Source organism: Hyla sarda, chromosome 8 (genome assembly GCF_029499605.1).
Source record: "Hyla sarda isolate aHylSar1 chromosome 8, aHylSar1.hap1, whole genome shotgun sequence".
Taxonomy (NCBI): Eukaryota; Metazoa; Chordata; class Amphibia; order Anura; family Hylidae; genus Hyla; species Hyla sarda.
In genome coordinates, this window is record NC_079196.1 from 227,706,437 (window position 1) to 227,722,217 (window position 15,781).

The following is a 15,781-nucleotide window of genomic DNA, read 5'->3' on the forward strand; positions in this document are numbered from 1 at the left end:
GCAGGGGGCACACTCTAGGCACAGCAGGGGGCACACTCTAGCGACAGTCAGTAGCTCATCCGCAACGTCACATACCCTGCGGATACATGTGACCTTGCCTTTACACGTATAAATTTTGTATCTGGATGGGGACGTGTTGCGCTCTTGGAGCAAAGAAGGTTTCATCACCAGAACGTGTCCACAGGTTCCAAAGTTCACGTAAATCAGAATAACAGATGAGAAAACATAAAACCTTTATATAACAAAAAATTTATAATTTTTTTTATTTTATTTGAAATTATACAAATATTCATAGATTTGTTCACAGTGAGGCAATGACATCCCGGTGGGGGCGACGCTGGTAATTGTAGTTTTACAAAGGCTATTACATAAAAAATGTAGCGACCATAAGACATCGGGAAGGGGGGGAAAAAAGGTAAAGAAGGTTTTTTGTTTTGTTTTTTGTAGTCTGCTCTTACAAAGCCATCTGCTTCATTCCAGCACAGCTGCATCCATGCGGTTTATTACTGTAACTAGGTCATGTGATCACCAGTCTGACCCACAGAAAATCACAGTGTTTAACCCAGGAAGTGGTCAGTCCTGGGTCAGCTGACTTCCTGTGAACTACGGGATGACATCACCACCTATCAAATTGCTCCTGCTAGCTTCCAGACTCCTCCCTCCCAGCTCTATATGTATACTGCTGCTCTCTTTATGGGATCAGGATATAAGAATGTTGTTCACACTTTGTTTTTTTGCCACATTTTTGTTTCCGTTCTTGTTGTGTTTTTCCTATAATTTGTTGCAAAAATGGTGCTTTGTTACAGTATTTGAGAAAATGGCGGTAAAAAAAATGTGGAAAATTGTAGCAAAAACAGCCAAAATGCAGCATACACATGTGAACACTGACAATTTCCCCCCCCCCCCCCCAAAAAAAAAAAACTAATCAAATCTGCACATAATGTGAACTGACCCCAACCCACTTATGAGTCGAATCAGTTCACCTGCAGCCAGCACCAGCAGCCTAATTAGATAACCAGGTGCAGTGATCAGACTCCACACCCACTCTCTGCAGAGTCAGGGGATTCATGGAAAATGTAGGCAGCATTAAGACATCATTTAATTCATGGAATTCCATGCCTCCCACATCAGCTAAAACAGGTAAGCACAAGGCGTACACAAGAACCTCTACGTTATTCTCTAATAATAGCCTATGGAAGAAAAAAAAATAATAATCCTGGGGTGCTTCTTTAAAATGTGCCCCTCTGAAAGAAAGATGGAACCAACCTGAACTGAGCGCCCCCCTCCCTTGGATATTGGGCTGCCCCACCTATTTGTATGGTACACACATCCTAATATCGCTATTATGTCTTACACGATTAATCCTAACCAAAAGCGAAATACCCGACTGATGAAATGTTGCGTAAAGACACCGACTGTTCCCATTGGTGGCCCGAAAACCGAGCCACACCCCCCTCCACCTGGTACACTGGGATATAGGGACTGCATTACTTCTGGTACTACCCCCACCTGCTATCTAATTGTGGGGGCTTAAAACAGTGCTGCATAGAGAAGCAGTCTACTGTACAGCTTAGAGCAGTGGTTTCAAACCGTAGCCCTCCAGATGTTGCAAAACTTCAACTCTCAGCATGCCCGGACAGCCAACGGCTGTCCGGGCATGCTGGGAGTTGAAGTTTTGCAAAAGGGAAGCCTTGATTTACCTTTCATGATCAGTGTGGATCCTCTGGAGGAAGCAGATAGGTGTTTGGCATGCTGGGAGTTGAAGTTTTGCAAAAGGGAAGCCTTGATTTACCTTTCATGATCAGTGTGGATCCTCTGGAGGAGGCAGATAGGTGTTTGGCATGCTGGGAGTTGAAGTTTTGCAAAAGGGAAGCCTTGATTTACCTTTCATGATCAGTGTGGATCCTCTGGAGGAGGCAGATAGGTGTTTGGCATGCTGGGAATTGAAGTTTTGCAAAAGGGAAGCCTTGATTTACCTTTCATGATCAGTGTGGATCCTCTGGAGGAGGCAGATAGGTGTTTGGCATGCTGGGAGTTGTATTTTTGCAATATCTGGAGGGCCATGGTTTGAGACCACTGGCTTAGAATGTCCTGTGGCTTTTTTTTTTTTTTTTTTTTTAATCACGTTAAACAGATTTGTAAATTACTTCTATTTAAAAATCTTAACCCTTCCAGTACTTATCAGCTGCTGTATGCTCCAGAGGAAGTTCTTTTCTTTTTGAACTTCCTTTCTGTCTGACCAGAGTGCTCTATACTGACAATTCTGTCCATTTTAGGAACTGTCCCGAGAAGGATAGGTTTGCTATGGGGATTTGCTCCTACTCTGGACAGTTCCTAAAATGGACAGAGGTGTCAGCAGAGAGCACTGTGGTCAGACAGAAAATAAATTCAAAAAGAACTTCCTCTGGAACATACAGCAGCTGATAAATACTGAAAGGATTAAGATTTTTAAATAGAAGTAATTTACAAATCTGTTTAACTTTTTTGGCACCAGTTGATTTAAAAAAAATTCAAAAATGTTTCAAAAGACTGTCTGCAATAAAAAGAAATATATACAAAGTCTGAACCATAATGCTAATCCTCCTACGTGTACTCAGTTACTTTAAGAAATGACTTATTTACATGACAAATCTGCATAACTCCGCCCCCAGGGGAGGTATACATCCATCCTCTTCAGAAGAGTCTACAAAGTGTAAGTAACAATAGACTAGATAAACATTTGCCCCCAGTGGTCATCTGTGGTATAACAGCTTCATGTTTTCTGATTCCATGTAGACTTGTGGAAAGGAAATGTTGTGGGTATGAACACCAGGGACGTGCACAGATATTTTGAGGGGTCAAGGCCTGAAGTGAAAAAAAAGGGCACTTCTCATAATTAATTATTTACTGCCCACATTATGATGCCCCAGTGTCAAAAGGGCAGGGGCTCAAGCCGCCTTTCTTGTCAATGTGTGCACGTCCCTGATGAACACTTATCACGAATTCTGCTCATGAGGCTCAAAAACCAGCTACAAGTATCTGAGGTTCCTCAACGGCACAGACTAAAGCTGAGGAGAAGCAGAATACAATGTGTAGATCGGTCCCACCATAAGGATTCTGCACCGGAGCCCGTTGTGGAGTTGGTGCGTTGGTTCCCATCTTTAGTGGTGGAGCTCACGATGTGGGGAGTGGTGGCTGTGTGTCCAGTACAAGTGACTCCATCCCCCATGTTGTTACCTGGGCAAGGACCACCTGTCTTGATGGTGACGTTGCCATAAGTGGTGTTGGCGGTGTGCGGGATCGGTGTTGTGCTGGGTAGGGGTGGTGGAACACTTGTTGTGTTGGAAGAAGGAACAGAGTCATTTGTCTTAATACTGTCCAAGTAACTGAGGTCCTTTCTGGGAACCACCTCTCGGATCCAGGCCAGTTTGGACATGACTATGGTGAAGTTTCCAGGACATGAATTCTTCTTGGGTGGAGAACTCTGGCTGGTGATACCGTACAACAACCACGGACCACCAGGCTTTGGTTGGCATACAAGTGGAGCACTGGAATCCATCTGAGGGAAATGACATAGATGGTCAGGAGTTTTTTTTAGGACTTTCCGCTCCCATCATATCCCTCTGCTTTTTATGTACTTACCAGGCAGGTCAACGTGTTGTCTCTTTTACCGGCTACGCACAATCGTCCTCCACTCTGTATAATGTTTTCTTGAGCTCCGCAGTTCTTCATGTCTAACAGAGAGACCTCCAGGTGTCTCAGGGTTAGAGTGGAGGAGATGCTGTCTGGATAAGAGAAGAACATTGATCAAATGATGTCTAGGAAGAATATCTGAATGTCCTGGAGGTCCGGCCACCAGGTACAGTGATCCCTCAACTTACAATGGCCTCAACATAAATTAGTTATATACCAATTATATATGGTAGGGTCACACACAGCGCATCCGCAGCACATTTGACGCAGCGCTGATGACTGTCACCAGAGTGAGCCCCTTGCCGTGCCCGTGCGTCTTGTGTGTCTGCTCATAGCAACAATCTGCTGCTACGAGCAGACACACAGGGATCTGTGAATCTGTAATAAACAGCGCGCGCATGCGCAGTTCACCCACAGATGTCGCAGTTGCTCCACCTGCTCCCTAAGCTAGGCAGAGAGCGGCTGTGATGTCAGAGAGTAAACTGCGCATGCGTGCACAGTTTACGACAGACCTGCATATCCCTGTGAGTCTGCTCGTAGCATTGGATTGGTGTTATGATTAGACATGCAGGACACACGGGACGTCATCGGCACATCCGCAGCGTGAAAAATGGTGCGGATGCAATACGTGTGACCCTACCCTAAGCCATCAAAACAGGTCACAGGTTTCGCAGGACCAAGCGAAAAGCCCTCCAAACGGATTTGGCGCCCACGAGCTCCACGGAGCTCTCAGTTCTCTCTTCCACTATGACCCATTTTGATAATTTAAGCAAGATATAAAGCTTTCACCACTTGGCAACTGCAATTCTTCTCTTTGCACTATATTGTTGGCATTCCACAACATAATCCTAATGTCTATGGGCAGTTCCGGGCTAAGGTTTCGAGACGTCAATATTAGTCTAGTGGCCACATTAGAAACTGTGGTGGGTTTGAGCCCAGACACCTCACGTTGGGTGAACATTGTATTAGGTCCAACCATGTTCCGGTGTATAAATCTCAGTGGCCTACCTGTGGGGTGCAATCTTCCCCAGCCGCTGACCCAACATTTAGTGGGAGGAAATGTAGACTGCTCATCAGTGAGGCAAATGGGCATGATGTAGTCACTGAATGTAATTCCGTAGAACATCTCCACCAGTGCCAGGTCATCTTCGCCAGTCTTCGCCTTGTATCCAGGGTAGGGCACCACTCTCTTGATCTTACGTGTCACCTCTCGGGGATTGGGTTTATCCTGGAACTGTCTGGACAGTGATACTGTGTACTCACTGATGGTGGTATACCTACAGAGAAAGTCCATATGTAAGCACCGAGCTGGTACCATGTAGAGACGACCCACCCCTAACCACCCTGTAATACCTGGGCATGCAGTGAGCGGCGATGAGAAACCAGGTTTCTGCGATCAGTACACCGGAGCAAACGTGGGATCCGTACAGCTGTACGCTGACCTGCCATGGCCACGTCTTCTCTGTGACGCCATCAATAGAGCCTGGGGCAGGAGAAGTGACTGACCGTCCGCAAGCTGCAATAGACAATTAAATTCGAGAAGTTGTGATGTCATCATTGATGGTTTAGTCAAAGAATGGTGATGTCATCACTTGTGGCCAAGTTGTAATGAGGTCATTATTGGTAGCAGCGGCATCACTCATAGTTGTGATGTTATCACTGGAGTAATGATGGCATCAGACATGGCAGGAGACTGGTGAGGAGGTATTAGCTAGTCTATGTGAATAGAGGAGGACAAGTGATGTATAGCTGGAAAGTTATCACCAATTATAACTGGAAATAGCACTGGCCACGCCCACATCAGTTCCCAGACACTGGCCCTGCCCACATCAGCTCCTCAGCACTGCCCTGTCTACATCAGCTCCTCAGCACTGGCTCCCACCCACATCAGCTCCTCAGCACTGGCCCCCACCCACATCAGCTCCTCAGCACTGGCCCCCACCCACATCAGCTCCTCAGCACTGGCCCCCGCCCACATCAGCTCCTCAGCACTGGCCCCGCCAACATCAGCTCCTCAGCACTGGCCCCCGCCAACATCAGCTCCTCAGCACTGGCCCCGACCACATCAGCTCCTCAGCACTGGCCCCGACCACATCAGCTCTTCAGCACTGCCCTGTCTGCATCAGTTCCTTGGCACTTGCAACATCTGCATCAGCTCCTCGGCACTGGCCACACTTACATCAGCTTCTCAGCACAGGCCTCACCTACATCAAATCCTCAGCACAGGCCTCACCTACATCAACTCCTCAGCACTGGCCCTGCCTAGATCAGCTCCTCAGCACTGGCCCTGCCTAGATCAGCTCCTCAGCACTGGCGCTACCTACACCAGCTCCTCAGCACTGGCCCCACCTATATCAGCTCCTCAGCACTGGCCCCACCTATATCAGCTCCTCAGCACTGGCACTACCTACATCAACTCCTCAGCACTGGCCTCACCTACATCAACTCCTCTGCTCTGGCCCCGCCTACATCAACTCCTCAGCACAGGCCCCGTCCTACATCAACTCCTCAGCACAGGCCCAGCCTACATCAGCTTCTCAGCACTGGCCTCACCTACATCAGCTCCTCAGCACTGGCCCCACCTACATCAACTCCTCAGCACTGGCCCCACCTACATGAGCTCCTCAGCACTGGCCCCACCTACATGAGCTCCTCAGCACTGGCCCCACCTACATGAGCTCCTCATCACTGGTCTTGCCTACATCAGCTCCTCAGCACTGGCCCCACCTACATCAGCTCCTAAGCACTGGCCTCACCTACATGAGCTCCTAAGCACTGACCCCACCTACATCAGCTCCTCAGCACTGGCCCCACCTACATCAGCTCCTCAGCATTGGCCCCACCTACATCAGCACCTCAGCACTGACCCCACCTACATCAGCTCTTCAGCACTGGCCCCACCTACATCAGCTCCTCAGCACTGGCTCCACCTACATTAGCTCCCATGCAGTGGTCCGGCCTACATTAGCCCCTCCCTCATGTTTGTATGTATATACAGAGATAAAGAACCCATTTTTTTTTTTTTTCAGAAAAGTCACCCCGTGTAGATGGGTAGATCTCCCATTTATCCTCTGATCACTATTTATGTTCTGAAGTGTAGATCTTAAAAATGGAATGTTTTCCCACTAACAACTGGAATGTGGTGATGCCATTACTTATAGTGGGAGAGTAATGATGTCATCATCAATGGTTGGAGAGTAGTGATGTCATCACTTACAGTAGGAAAGCTGTGATGTCACCAGCCTAGGACCTCACCATGTGGTCTTAGATCGGCCACATACATATCCGGCCCGGCTGCTCTTTACCTCTTGGGCTATTATATGAGCACCTATCTGTATCCAGCTCTGGAGGGCGAGTATCCAACTGTGGTCGGAAGGCGGCGTCTCGTGTCTCCCGGAATATCCAACTTTCGTACTGTGTGAGATCAGTGAACACCTCAGGCAGTAAAGTGTCACAACCTCCTCGAAAGCTTTGTACTCCAATCAGGAACCAGGTCTTATTCTCCCTGCAGGCCAGAGGTCCCCCGAAATCATTCTGCCGAGAAAATAGTGGGAAATACGGTTCATTCTTCTGCCACTAGAGGTGCTACACAGAGATCATAAGACTATAGTACCTGGCACTTACCAGACACTGGTCCCCAATATTCTCCGGCCTAGTGGCACATATCATGCCAGGCAGTATAGAGATACTGGGATGGTCAGAATTTGGACGACTATAAATGCAGTTGCATTGGTTAGGGCCAACCAGATCCATCTTCACTCCTCGGGAAGACTGTATTTTGGCACCTGAAGGACACAAGAGAAAACTGGTCAGAACTAAGATTTGGGTTCAGTGGGATGTCTTCTTGGTCGGGATACTTATAGGAAGACAGATCTGGAGGATCTCACCTGGTTGATCTCCATCGTTGCCGCTAAACCAACAGGAGGAGTTATATGGAATTTTATGGGAAGATTGGGGAAGGCATATTGGCTCGGTGTAGGGACCTAATGGTGCTGGCATGGAAAGCTGGACGAGGGCCACGTTGCTCCCCTGTTCTGGAGTGATGTAGGATCCGTGAATACTGATCTTCTGCACGGCAAGTTGCCTCATTGCTTGAGTCCCGGAGGCCACGGTGACCGACCAGTCTGATGGGGAATCGGAAGGGTCCAGGCTGCATGACCGAAAGGAAGACCAAATGCGAAACACAATGAACAAGGACACAATGATTCTACACCAGTTGTCTAAAACTGTGGCCCTCTAGATGTTGCAAAACTTCAACTCCCAGCATGCCCGGACAGCCGTTGGCTGTCCGGGCATGCTGGGAGTTGAAGTTTTGCAACAACTTGAGGACCACAGATTGAGACGACTGATCTGCACCATGACTTTCCCATAATTCCACCATCTTACTTCAATGACTCCCATACCAGTCTACTTCATATTCCCCATTTCTACCCATTATATTTCCCAATCTTCCCAAACCATTCCCATAAACCCACCACCTCCAGTCTTTCTTCTTCTACCTCTTTATCCATGGTGCCCAATCCCCCCCCCCCCCCTCCCATTCTATCCTTGTGGATTCTCTCACCCAACGAAGCACTGTGCGGCAGTTATAACCCAGTTGGTTGAGATCAGAGCCCCTCCACACGCCCGCTGATCCTCTTTCCATAGGTCCACTTGCCAAGGCCAAGGCCCGGGGCTTACCGAGCCAAAAGTTTCAATGTCGGAATATCCACATCCTTGGAAAAAACATTTGAAGACGGTTTATACAGAACGTTTATCAATTTCTTTCAGTGGCAAAATTAAGGTCAATGTAGTAATGGTGATATTTTTGGGAGACAAGGAACCAGTTGTGAGTTTCTACAACTTTCGAGCTAAGAGGATCTTTGAGAAGGCAGCACTATATGTGCCTAGGGTCTATATGATCGAACTTTGTGTTTTTGTCAAAAATATCATCCTACTACATTCAATTCAATGTCGGTGATTTGAGCAGGTCCGCTCTGGTTGGCTTTGATGCCATTTCACAAGTATTTACTTAAATTTTGGTAAAATTTGTCTATATGTACCTTGCCGAGAGTCTAGATCTTGAGGAGCCAGGGGGTATGTCCAGTCCTAGAGGTTACCTGAGGTCAGATTACTGAGAAGGTCACTGCAGGTATCATTATCCTCATCAACGGTAACAGTACTGGACTGGTCAGAGAAGGTTGCAGAGGAATCCGTGGACTGCTGGATCCAGTTTTGATAGAAGGACGCTGAAGTCAGAATGGTGGGATTATCTTGTAGGTGACAACCTTGGGAAAAACTGATGGCTCCGGCAAGGAACCAAACTCCTTCTTCGTTGCAGACTACGGGACCCCCTGAGTCTCCCTGATACACACAGAACAGAAGAAGGATAGTTACAGAGACGTTCCGTAATTTTCTCATTGTACCTAATACAGTGGTCCCTCAAGTTACAATATTTATTGGTTCCAGGATGACCATTGTATGGTGAAACCATTGTATGTTGAGACCATAACTCTATGGAAACCTTGTGATTGGTTCTGAAGCCACCAAAATGTCATCCAAAAATAGGAAAAAGTGAGGATTAAAGAAAAATAAGTAGATAACCAATATAGATAAAGCAAATCCTTACATAGAAAAGTAAGAAAGATCTGCTGGGAGCTGTAAATCACTGGCCCTGATGTACTAAGAGTGTTGTGTAGGTTTCTTTGTAGGTTTTAATTTCCTAGAATTTTTTTCCACAGAATTTACTAAGGTTTCCCTACATTTTCCACTTTCCCTACACTTTGCTTTTTTTTACACATGTTCTGATCTGTCGGATTTTTCCTCAGTTTAAATCCACCACATTTTATGTGGAAACCTTAGTAACTATGTTGGGTTTTTGTGAAAATATCGGGAACACGACCCTTTTCGGTAACCACGCCCCCTTTTCACAATGGTCATGCCCCTTTTTCGGGTTTTCTTAGTAAAATGGAGAGTTAGTCGGGTTCTCTTCAATTCTGGTACAAATTCCGGAGCAGACAAAATCTCTGGTGCAATGCGCCAGAATCTGGCACACAGCCCGACAAAACATATCGTGGGCCACTGTCTATGTAGAGGACAGGAGCTTCTTCAGGGTCCCTGTACAGTACACAGTGTCCTAAAAAATAACATGGAGCTGCCCTCACCTGGTGTCCAAAGGAGCAGCTAACCCTGGCACAGGTAAAGAGTACAGAACATGTAATACCTCCCAGTACTGTAGGGGGCGCTACCATACACCAGTCAGTGCATACACTTCAGTAATACAGGTAAAGAGTACAGAACATGTAATACCTCTCTGTACTGTAGGGGGCGCTACCAGACACCAGTCAGTGCATACACTTCAGTAATACAGGTAAAGAGTGCAGAACATGTAATACCTCTCTGTACTGTAGGGGGTGCTACCAGACACCAGTCAGTGCATACACTTCAGTAATACAGGTAAAGAGTACAGAACATGTAATACCTCCCTGTACTGTAGGGGGCGCTATCAGACACCAGTCAGTGCATACGCTTCAGTAATACAGGTAAAGAGTACAAAACATGTAATACCTCCCTGTACTGTAGGGGGCGCTACCAGACACAAGTCAGTGCATGCACTTCAGTAATACAGGGGTTTTACCAGTGAATGCCCATTCTGATTGGTCGGTTCTTCCGGCCATTGACACGTTTCACAGATCTGGACTGTCTGTAGAAATGTATGTTGAGTTTGGTTTCAAGTTACAATGGTCCAGAAAAGACCATTGTATGTTGAAACTATTGTAAGTTGAGGCCATTGTAAGTTGAGGGATCACTGTATACATGAGGTCACGGTCAACATTACTTACGAGACAGGGACCTTTATGTCCAAAAGTGTCAACGATACACAGCATGCTGGCCTTTGCAGGGCTGGACACGTCGAGGCTCTTATGACTATTGTAGATACAGTTACATGTTTTCCAACCAATCAGTGTTTGAGAGACTTTTTGCAGTGACCTCTGACTGTCCAAGGGGACTATGGGAAAAAACATGGACATGTAATGAAAATATGGCTGGCAATAATGGAAGAGAGAAGATAAAGTTATGGTCTTGCCCTCTACTCACCACCATCTGGAACATCTTGAAGGCCAGTGGCATAGCAGGTGCTGCGCAGGTTAAATCGGTGGGTACTCTTTGGGAGGCAAACCGGAGAAATGAATCTCGTAAAAGTTACGGGTATGGACAGTTCCACCAGGGCAATGTCATATCCTTGGATGTAGTTGACATAGCTGTCGTGTATCACAATCTTGGATGGCCTAATGGTGACTGCTGAGTTTTCCTCGGGCTCATATCCCATTCTGGTGACCCCCAGGTGTACTCTCCACTGTGTGGGGTCCCTTTTATCTTCAGTGGCCGTACTTGAAATTAAGGACAAAGTCAACATAAGTCAACAGTAGTCAATGGTACCATGGGATATCACTTCTATGATCTACCGGAATGGATTTCCTTCCAATAAGAAGTGTTTTGTTCCTATTTCCACTTCGTGAAACGTACCTTTCGAAGCAGTGAGCAGCCGTGAGGAGCCATTTCTCAGAGATCAGGCTTCCTCCACAAAATGGCTTCCCGTTGAAGCTCAGAGTGGCATGCCATGGCCATTCCCCCGGGATCGCCCTGTCTCCTCCGAAGATCCTGGCATGTAATCCCTGTCTCCCACAATCTGCAATGTGAACAGGGATACAGTGAGGCGTTCTATGAACCATTGATATACAATCTACTGCAGTGGGGATCGGTGATACACCATGAAGACATTTTAGGCCATAGATTGTGCTACGAGATGCCGAGAGCATTGGGGGATGGGAAGTGACAACTTCTCTGAGAGGAAGAATGGGTAGATAAAAGTGGGGAATATGTAGAGCGCTCCTGCTGGTAAAGGACGGACTCAAGACGCTACGGTAGCACAGGACGATTTATTCAAATATTTTCAGACAACGCGTTTCGGCGATCGCACGCGCCTTCATCAGATCCACAAACAAATAAGTTAGGTGCGTCCTGAGGTGCCGACTGTGCATGTCTGGCTTAAGCCACACATGCACAGTCGGCACCTCCGGACGCACCTAACTTATTTGTTTGTGGACCTGATGAAGGCACGTGCGAGCCACACATGCACAGTCGGCACCTCAGGACGCACCTAACTTAATTGTTTGTGGACCTGATGAAGGTGCGTGCGAGCCACACATGCACAGTCGGCACCTCAGGGTGCACCTAACTTATTTGTTTGTGGACCTGATGAAGGCGCGTGCGAGCCACACATGCACAGTTGGCACCTCAGGGCGCACCTAACTTATTTGTTTGTGGACCTGATGAAGGCGCGTGCGAGCGCCGAAACGCGTTGTCCGAAAATATTTGAATAAATCGTCCTGTGATACCGTGGCGTCTTGAGTCCGTCCTTTACTAGCAGGAGCGCTCTACATATTCCCCACTTTTATCTACCCATTCTTCCTCTATTATTCCGTACCCTAGAGGATACGGATAGGGGAGATAGAGCTGCACACTGCATCCACCGATCTCCACCCATACCTCCCAACAGTGTTGGGCCTCCACTGGTGCATATAGCAATGGATGTCACATCAAGATGTCCTCCAGGCCTAGAACGTCTGGAGCTTATCCATAAAACAGGACATAGATATTTAAAGGGGTACTCCAGTGAAAAACATTTAAGTTAAACTGATTTCAACATGTCACACAGTCAGAGGCTATATGCACAGCAGAGGTGAGTTATCATGTTAGGGTCCAATCCGATATGAGGCCACCTCCGCGTGGTGGATGGGGGGACACATTTTGATCAAAAAGTGCGCTAAGAGCCTCCATTTTTTTGACCTAGATTGCCGTTGCAACTTTCTTTTTTGTACATTTTGTATTTGCCACAGCAGCGGGCACCTGTGTATTCGGTTGTTGTGCTGGCTATTTTTCCTTTTTTTTTCCCTTTGTTTTTACTTTGATTTCTAAATTACTTCTATTAAAAAAATGTAATCATTCCAGTACTTATCAGCTGCTGAAGTTGAGTTGTTCTTTTCTGTCTGACCACAGTGCTCTCTGCTGACACCTCTGTCAGTCTCAGGAACTGTCCAGAATAGGAGAAAATCCCCACAGCAAACCACTCCTGCTCTGGACAGTTCCTGAGACAGACAGAGGTGTCAGCAGAGAGCACTGTGGTCAGACAGAAAAGAACAACTCAACTTCAGAAGCTAATAAGTACTGGAAGGATTAATATTTTTTAATAGAAGTAATTTACAAATCTGTTTAACTTTCTGTTTAACCAGTACTTATCAGCTGCTGTATGCTCCACTGGAAGTTGTGTAATTATTTCCAGCCTGACCACAGTGCTCTCTGTCCAAATTCTTTTCTTTTGGGATTTATTTTCTGTCTGTCCACAGTGCTCTCTGCTGACACTTCTGTCCATTTTAGGAACTGTCCAGAGCAGGAGAGGTTTGCTATGGGGATTTTCTCCTGCTTTGGACAGTTCCTGACATGGACAGAGGAGTCAGCAGAGAGCACTGTAGTTGTGACAGAAAAGAAATCCAAAAAGAAAAGAATTTCCTCTGTAGTACACAGCCGCTAAAAAGTACTGGAAGAATTAAAGGGGTATTCCGGGCAAAAACATCTTATCCCCTATCGAAAGGCTAGGGGATAAGATGTCTGATCGCGGGGGGCCCGCTGCTGTGACCCCCCGTGATCTCCCTGCAGCAGCCCGCATTCTATGCATAGCTGCATCTGCAGTTTCGGAAACCACCGGGCTTCCGAGAAGGGGACGTGACGTCACGCAACGCCCCCTCCATTCATGTCTATGGGAGGGGGCGTTGCGGCCGTGACATCACGTCCCCGTCTCAGAAGCCCAGCGGTTTCCGAAACTGCAGACGCAGCTACGCATAGAATGCGGGCTGCTGCAGGGAGATCACGGGGGAAAGTAATTTACAAATCTGTTTAACTTTCTGGCACCAGTTGAGATATATATATATATATATATATATAAATGTTTTCTACTGGAGTACCCCTTTAATATGTCCTAGAAGGTCCAATAGGCTCCAGTCGGGGGCTTCTGCACAGACTCCGATTGGAGCCAGAGATGGACGGTCCTTTGCACAATGGACATTGACGGATCCCAATGGATCCTATTGACTTTCATAGGATCCATCTGGTTTGGTGTCTGTTCATTTAGTAGGATCTCACTGGACGCAACATAGCGAGTGATGGAGCGGAGTGTTAGTGTAGCATGTGGTACGGTGTATAGCTTAGGGAACCTGTGCTGTATATTGTACTGTCATGTTTTGTGTGATTGTAATTTATTGTATGACTTGTAATGACGACTGAATAACGACTAAATCTCGTTCAATACCTTTGCAGCAATGTAGCAAGTGATGGAGCGGAGTGTTAGTGTAGCATGTGGTACGGTGTATAGCTTAGGGAACCTGTGCTGTATATTGTATTGTCATTCTTTGTACGATTGTAATTTATTGTATGACTTGTAGTGACAACTGAATAACGAATAAATCTCGTTCAATCCCTTTGCAGCAATGTAGGGAGTGATGGAGCAGAGTGTTAGTGTAGCATGTGGTACGGTGTATAGCTTAGGGAACCTGTGCTGTATATTGTCTTGTCATTCTTTGTGTGATTGTAATTTATTGTATGACTTGTAATGAGGACTGAATAACGAATAAATCTCTTTCAATACCTTTGCAGCAATGTAGCGAGTGATGGAGCGGAGTGTTAGTGTAGCATGTGGTACGGTGTATAGCTTAGGGAACCTGTGCTGTATATTGTACTGTCATGCTTTGTGCGATTGTAATTTATTGTATGACTTGTAATGAGGACTGAATGACGAATAAAGCTCTTTCAATACCTAGTTGGTTCTTACCTGCTGCCGCGCCTGGCGCAGACCGGAGAACTGTAGGGAGACACAGATTATGGTTATTTATGATAATTTTTTCTGTTTTACAACTTGAATATTCACCACGCCCGGAGGAAGTCTACGTATATCCATATCATGGCGGTGCCTGCATTTTTCCCTTTACACATTATTACTGTTATTCTGCACATTATAATAATTTATGTAAGTATTACAGGAGCGTGTCTGCTCGCTGCCAGGATCCGTCTCAGATCTCCACTGACCGAGGTTATATTTATCACCGTAATAAGGTCACCTCCGAGGCTGTTGTTGTCTACACTGGGCGGCTCCGATTCCTCTAATTTGTCAGGATAATGGGACCTAGACATTCCGTGGGTTAATAAGGTCAGTAGGTCTGGACCCCGTTTAGCTTTACTGTATCATACCCAAACAATGCAGCTCAGGACTGTCTAGAATGTGTGGCTGACCGGCAGGATTTATGGGTAAGTTACAGTACGTTCTTATCATGAGCCTCTTTTTATGCCTCATCTTATCCGTCTTGGCAGCATCCGCCTGGCACTGAGCTGCAGATCAACCTAGTATCTACTTACAACCATAAGGACTTTTCTAGATCACGTTCACTTATTTGTATCCCATGTTCTTACTGAAGGTACCGTACACATCAACGATGAACATTTTAGCTACAATTATAATCTGTTGGGTGAAATTGATCAGTGAATGATGGCTTCTACTGACCGATAACAGACCATTATGGACTGGAAAGAAGTCGCGTGTTTTTTTAAATTTTCAGCCGGTAGTTGGATGAAGGATCTTTCCAGAATGGTCCATGAATGATCTCCCAGCACCGTATTTTTTGCCGTATAAGACGGGGGGGGGGGAAGTTGGTGCGTCTTATACGGCAAATACACATTAAAACCCTGTCATATTGCGGCGGTCCCTGCGGCCATCAACGGTCGGGACCCGCGGCCAATACAGGACATCACCAATCGCGATGATGCCCTGTATTAACCCTCCATACATGGCGATCACAGCTGACCGCTGCGTCTGAAGCGAAAGTGAAACTAAACCGGCTGCTCAGTCGGGCTGTTCGGAACCGCCACGGGGAAATTGCGGGGTCCTGAAGAGCATACAGGACACCGGGAGGGACCTTACCTGGCTCCTCGTTGTCTGATCGGCAAATGACTGCTCCATGCCGGGATTCCCTGCATGGCCGGCGCTCTCCTTCGTCGCCATCACGTTGTCGCGCACGCCTTC

The 15,781-nt window shown here is 46.7% G+C and overlaps 1 protein-coding gene across 1 annotated transcript; it reads right to left on the reverse strand.

Moving 5' to 3' along the window:
- Positions 1-2,519: 2,519 nt before the first annotated feature.
- Positions 2,520-14,895, reverse strand: LOC130285353 (serine protease 53-like). Its single transcript, XM_056536713.1, has 14 exons — positions 14,823-14,895; positions 14,537-14,566; positions 11,179-11,341; positions 10,750-11,042; positions 10,494-10,660; positions 8,772-9,015; positions 8,237-8,387; positions 7,560-7,822; positions 7,297-7,457; positions 6,978-7,206; positions 5,026-5,188; positions 4,681-4,949; positions 3,622-3,764; positions 2,520-3,538 (listed from the first exon to the last, which is right to left on the reverse strand). Exons 1-14 carry the CDS (start codon positions 14,893-14,895, stop codon positions 3,029-3,031), a joined length of 2,859 nt encoding a protein of 952 aa, XP_056392688.1. The 3' UTR covers positions 2,520-3,028.
- Positions 14,896-15,781: the final 886 nt, after the last annotated feature.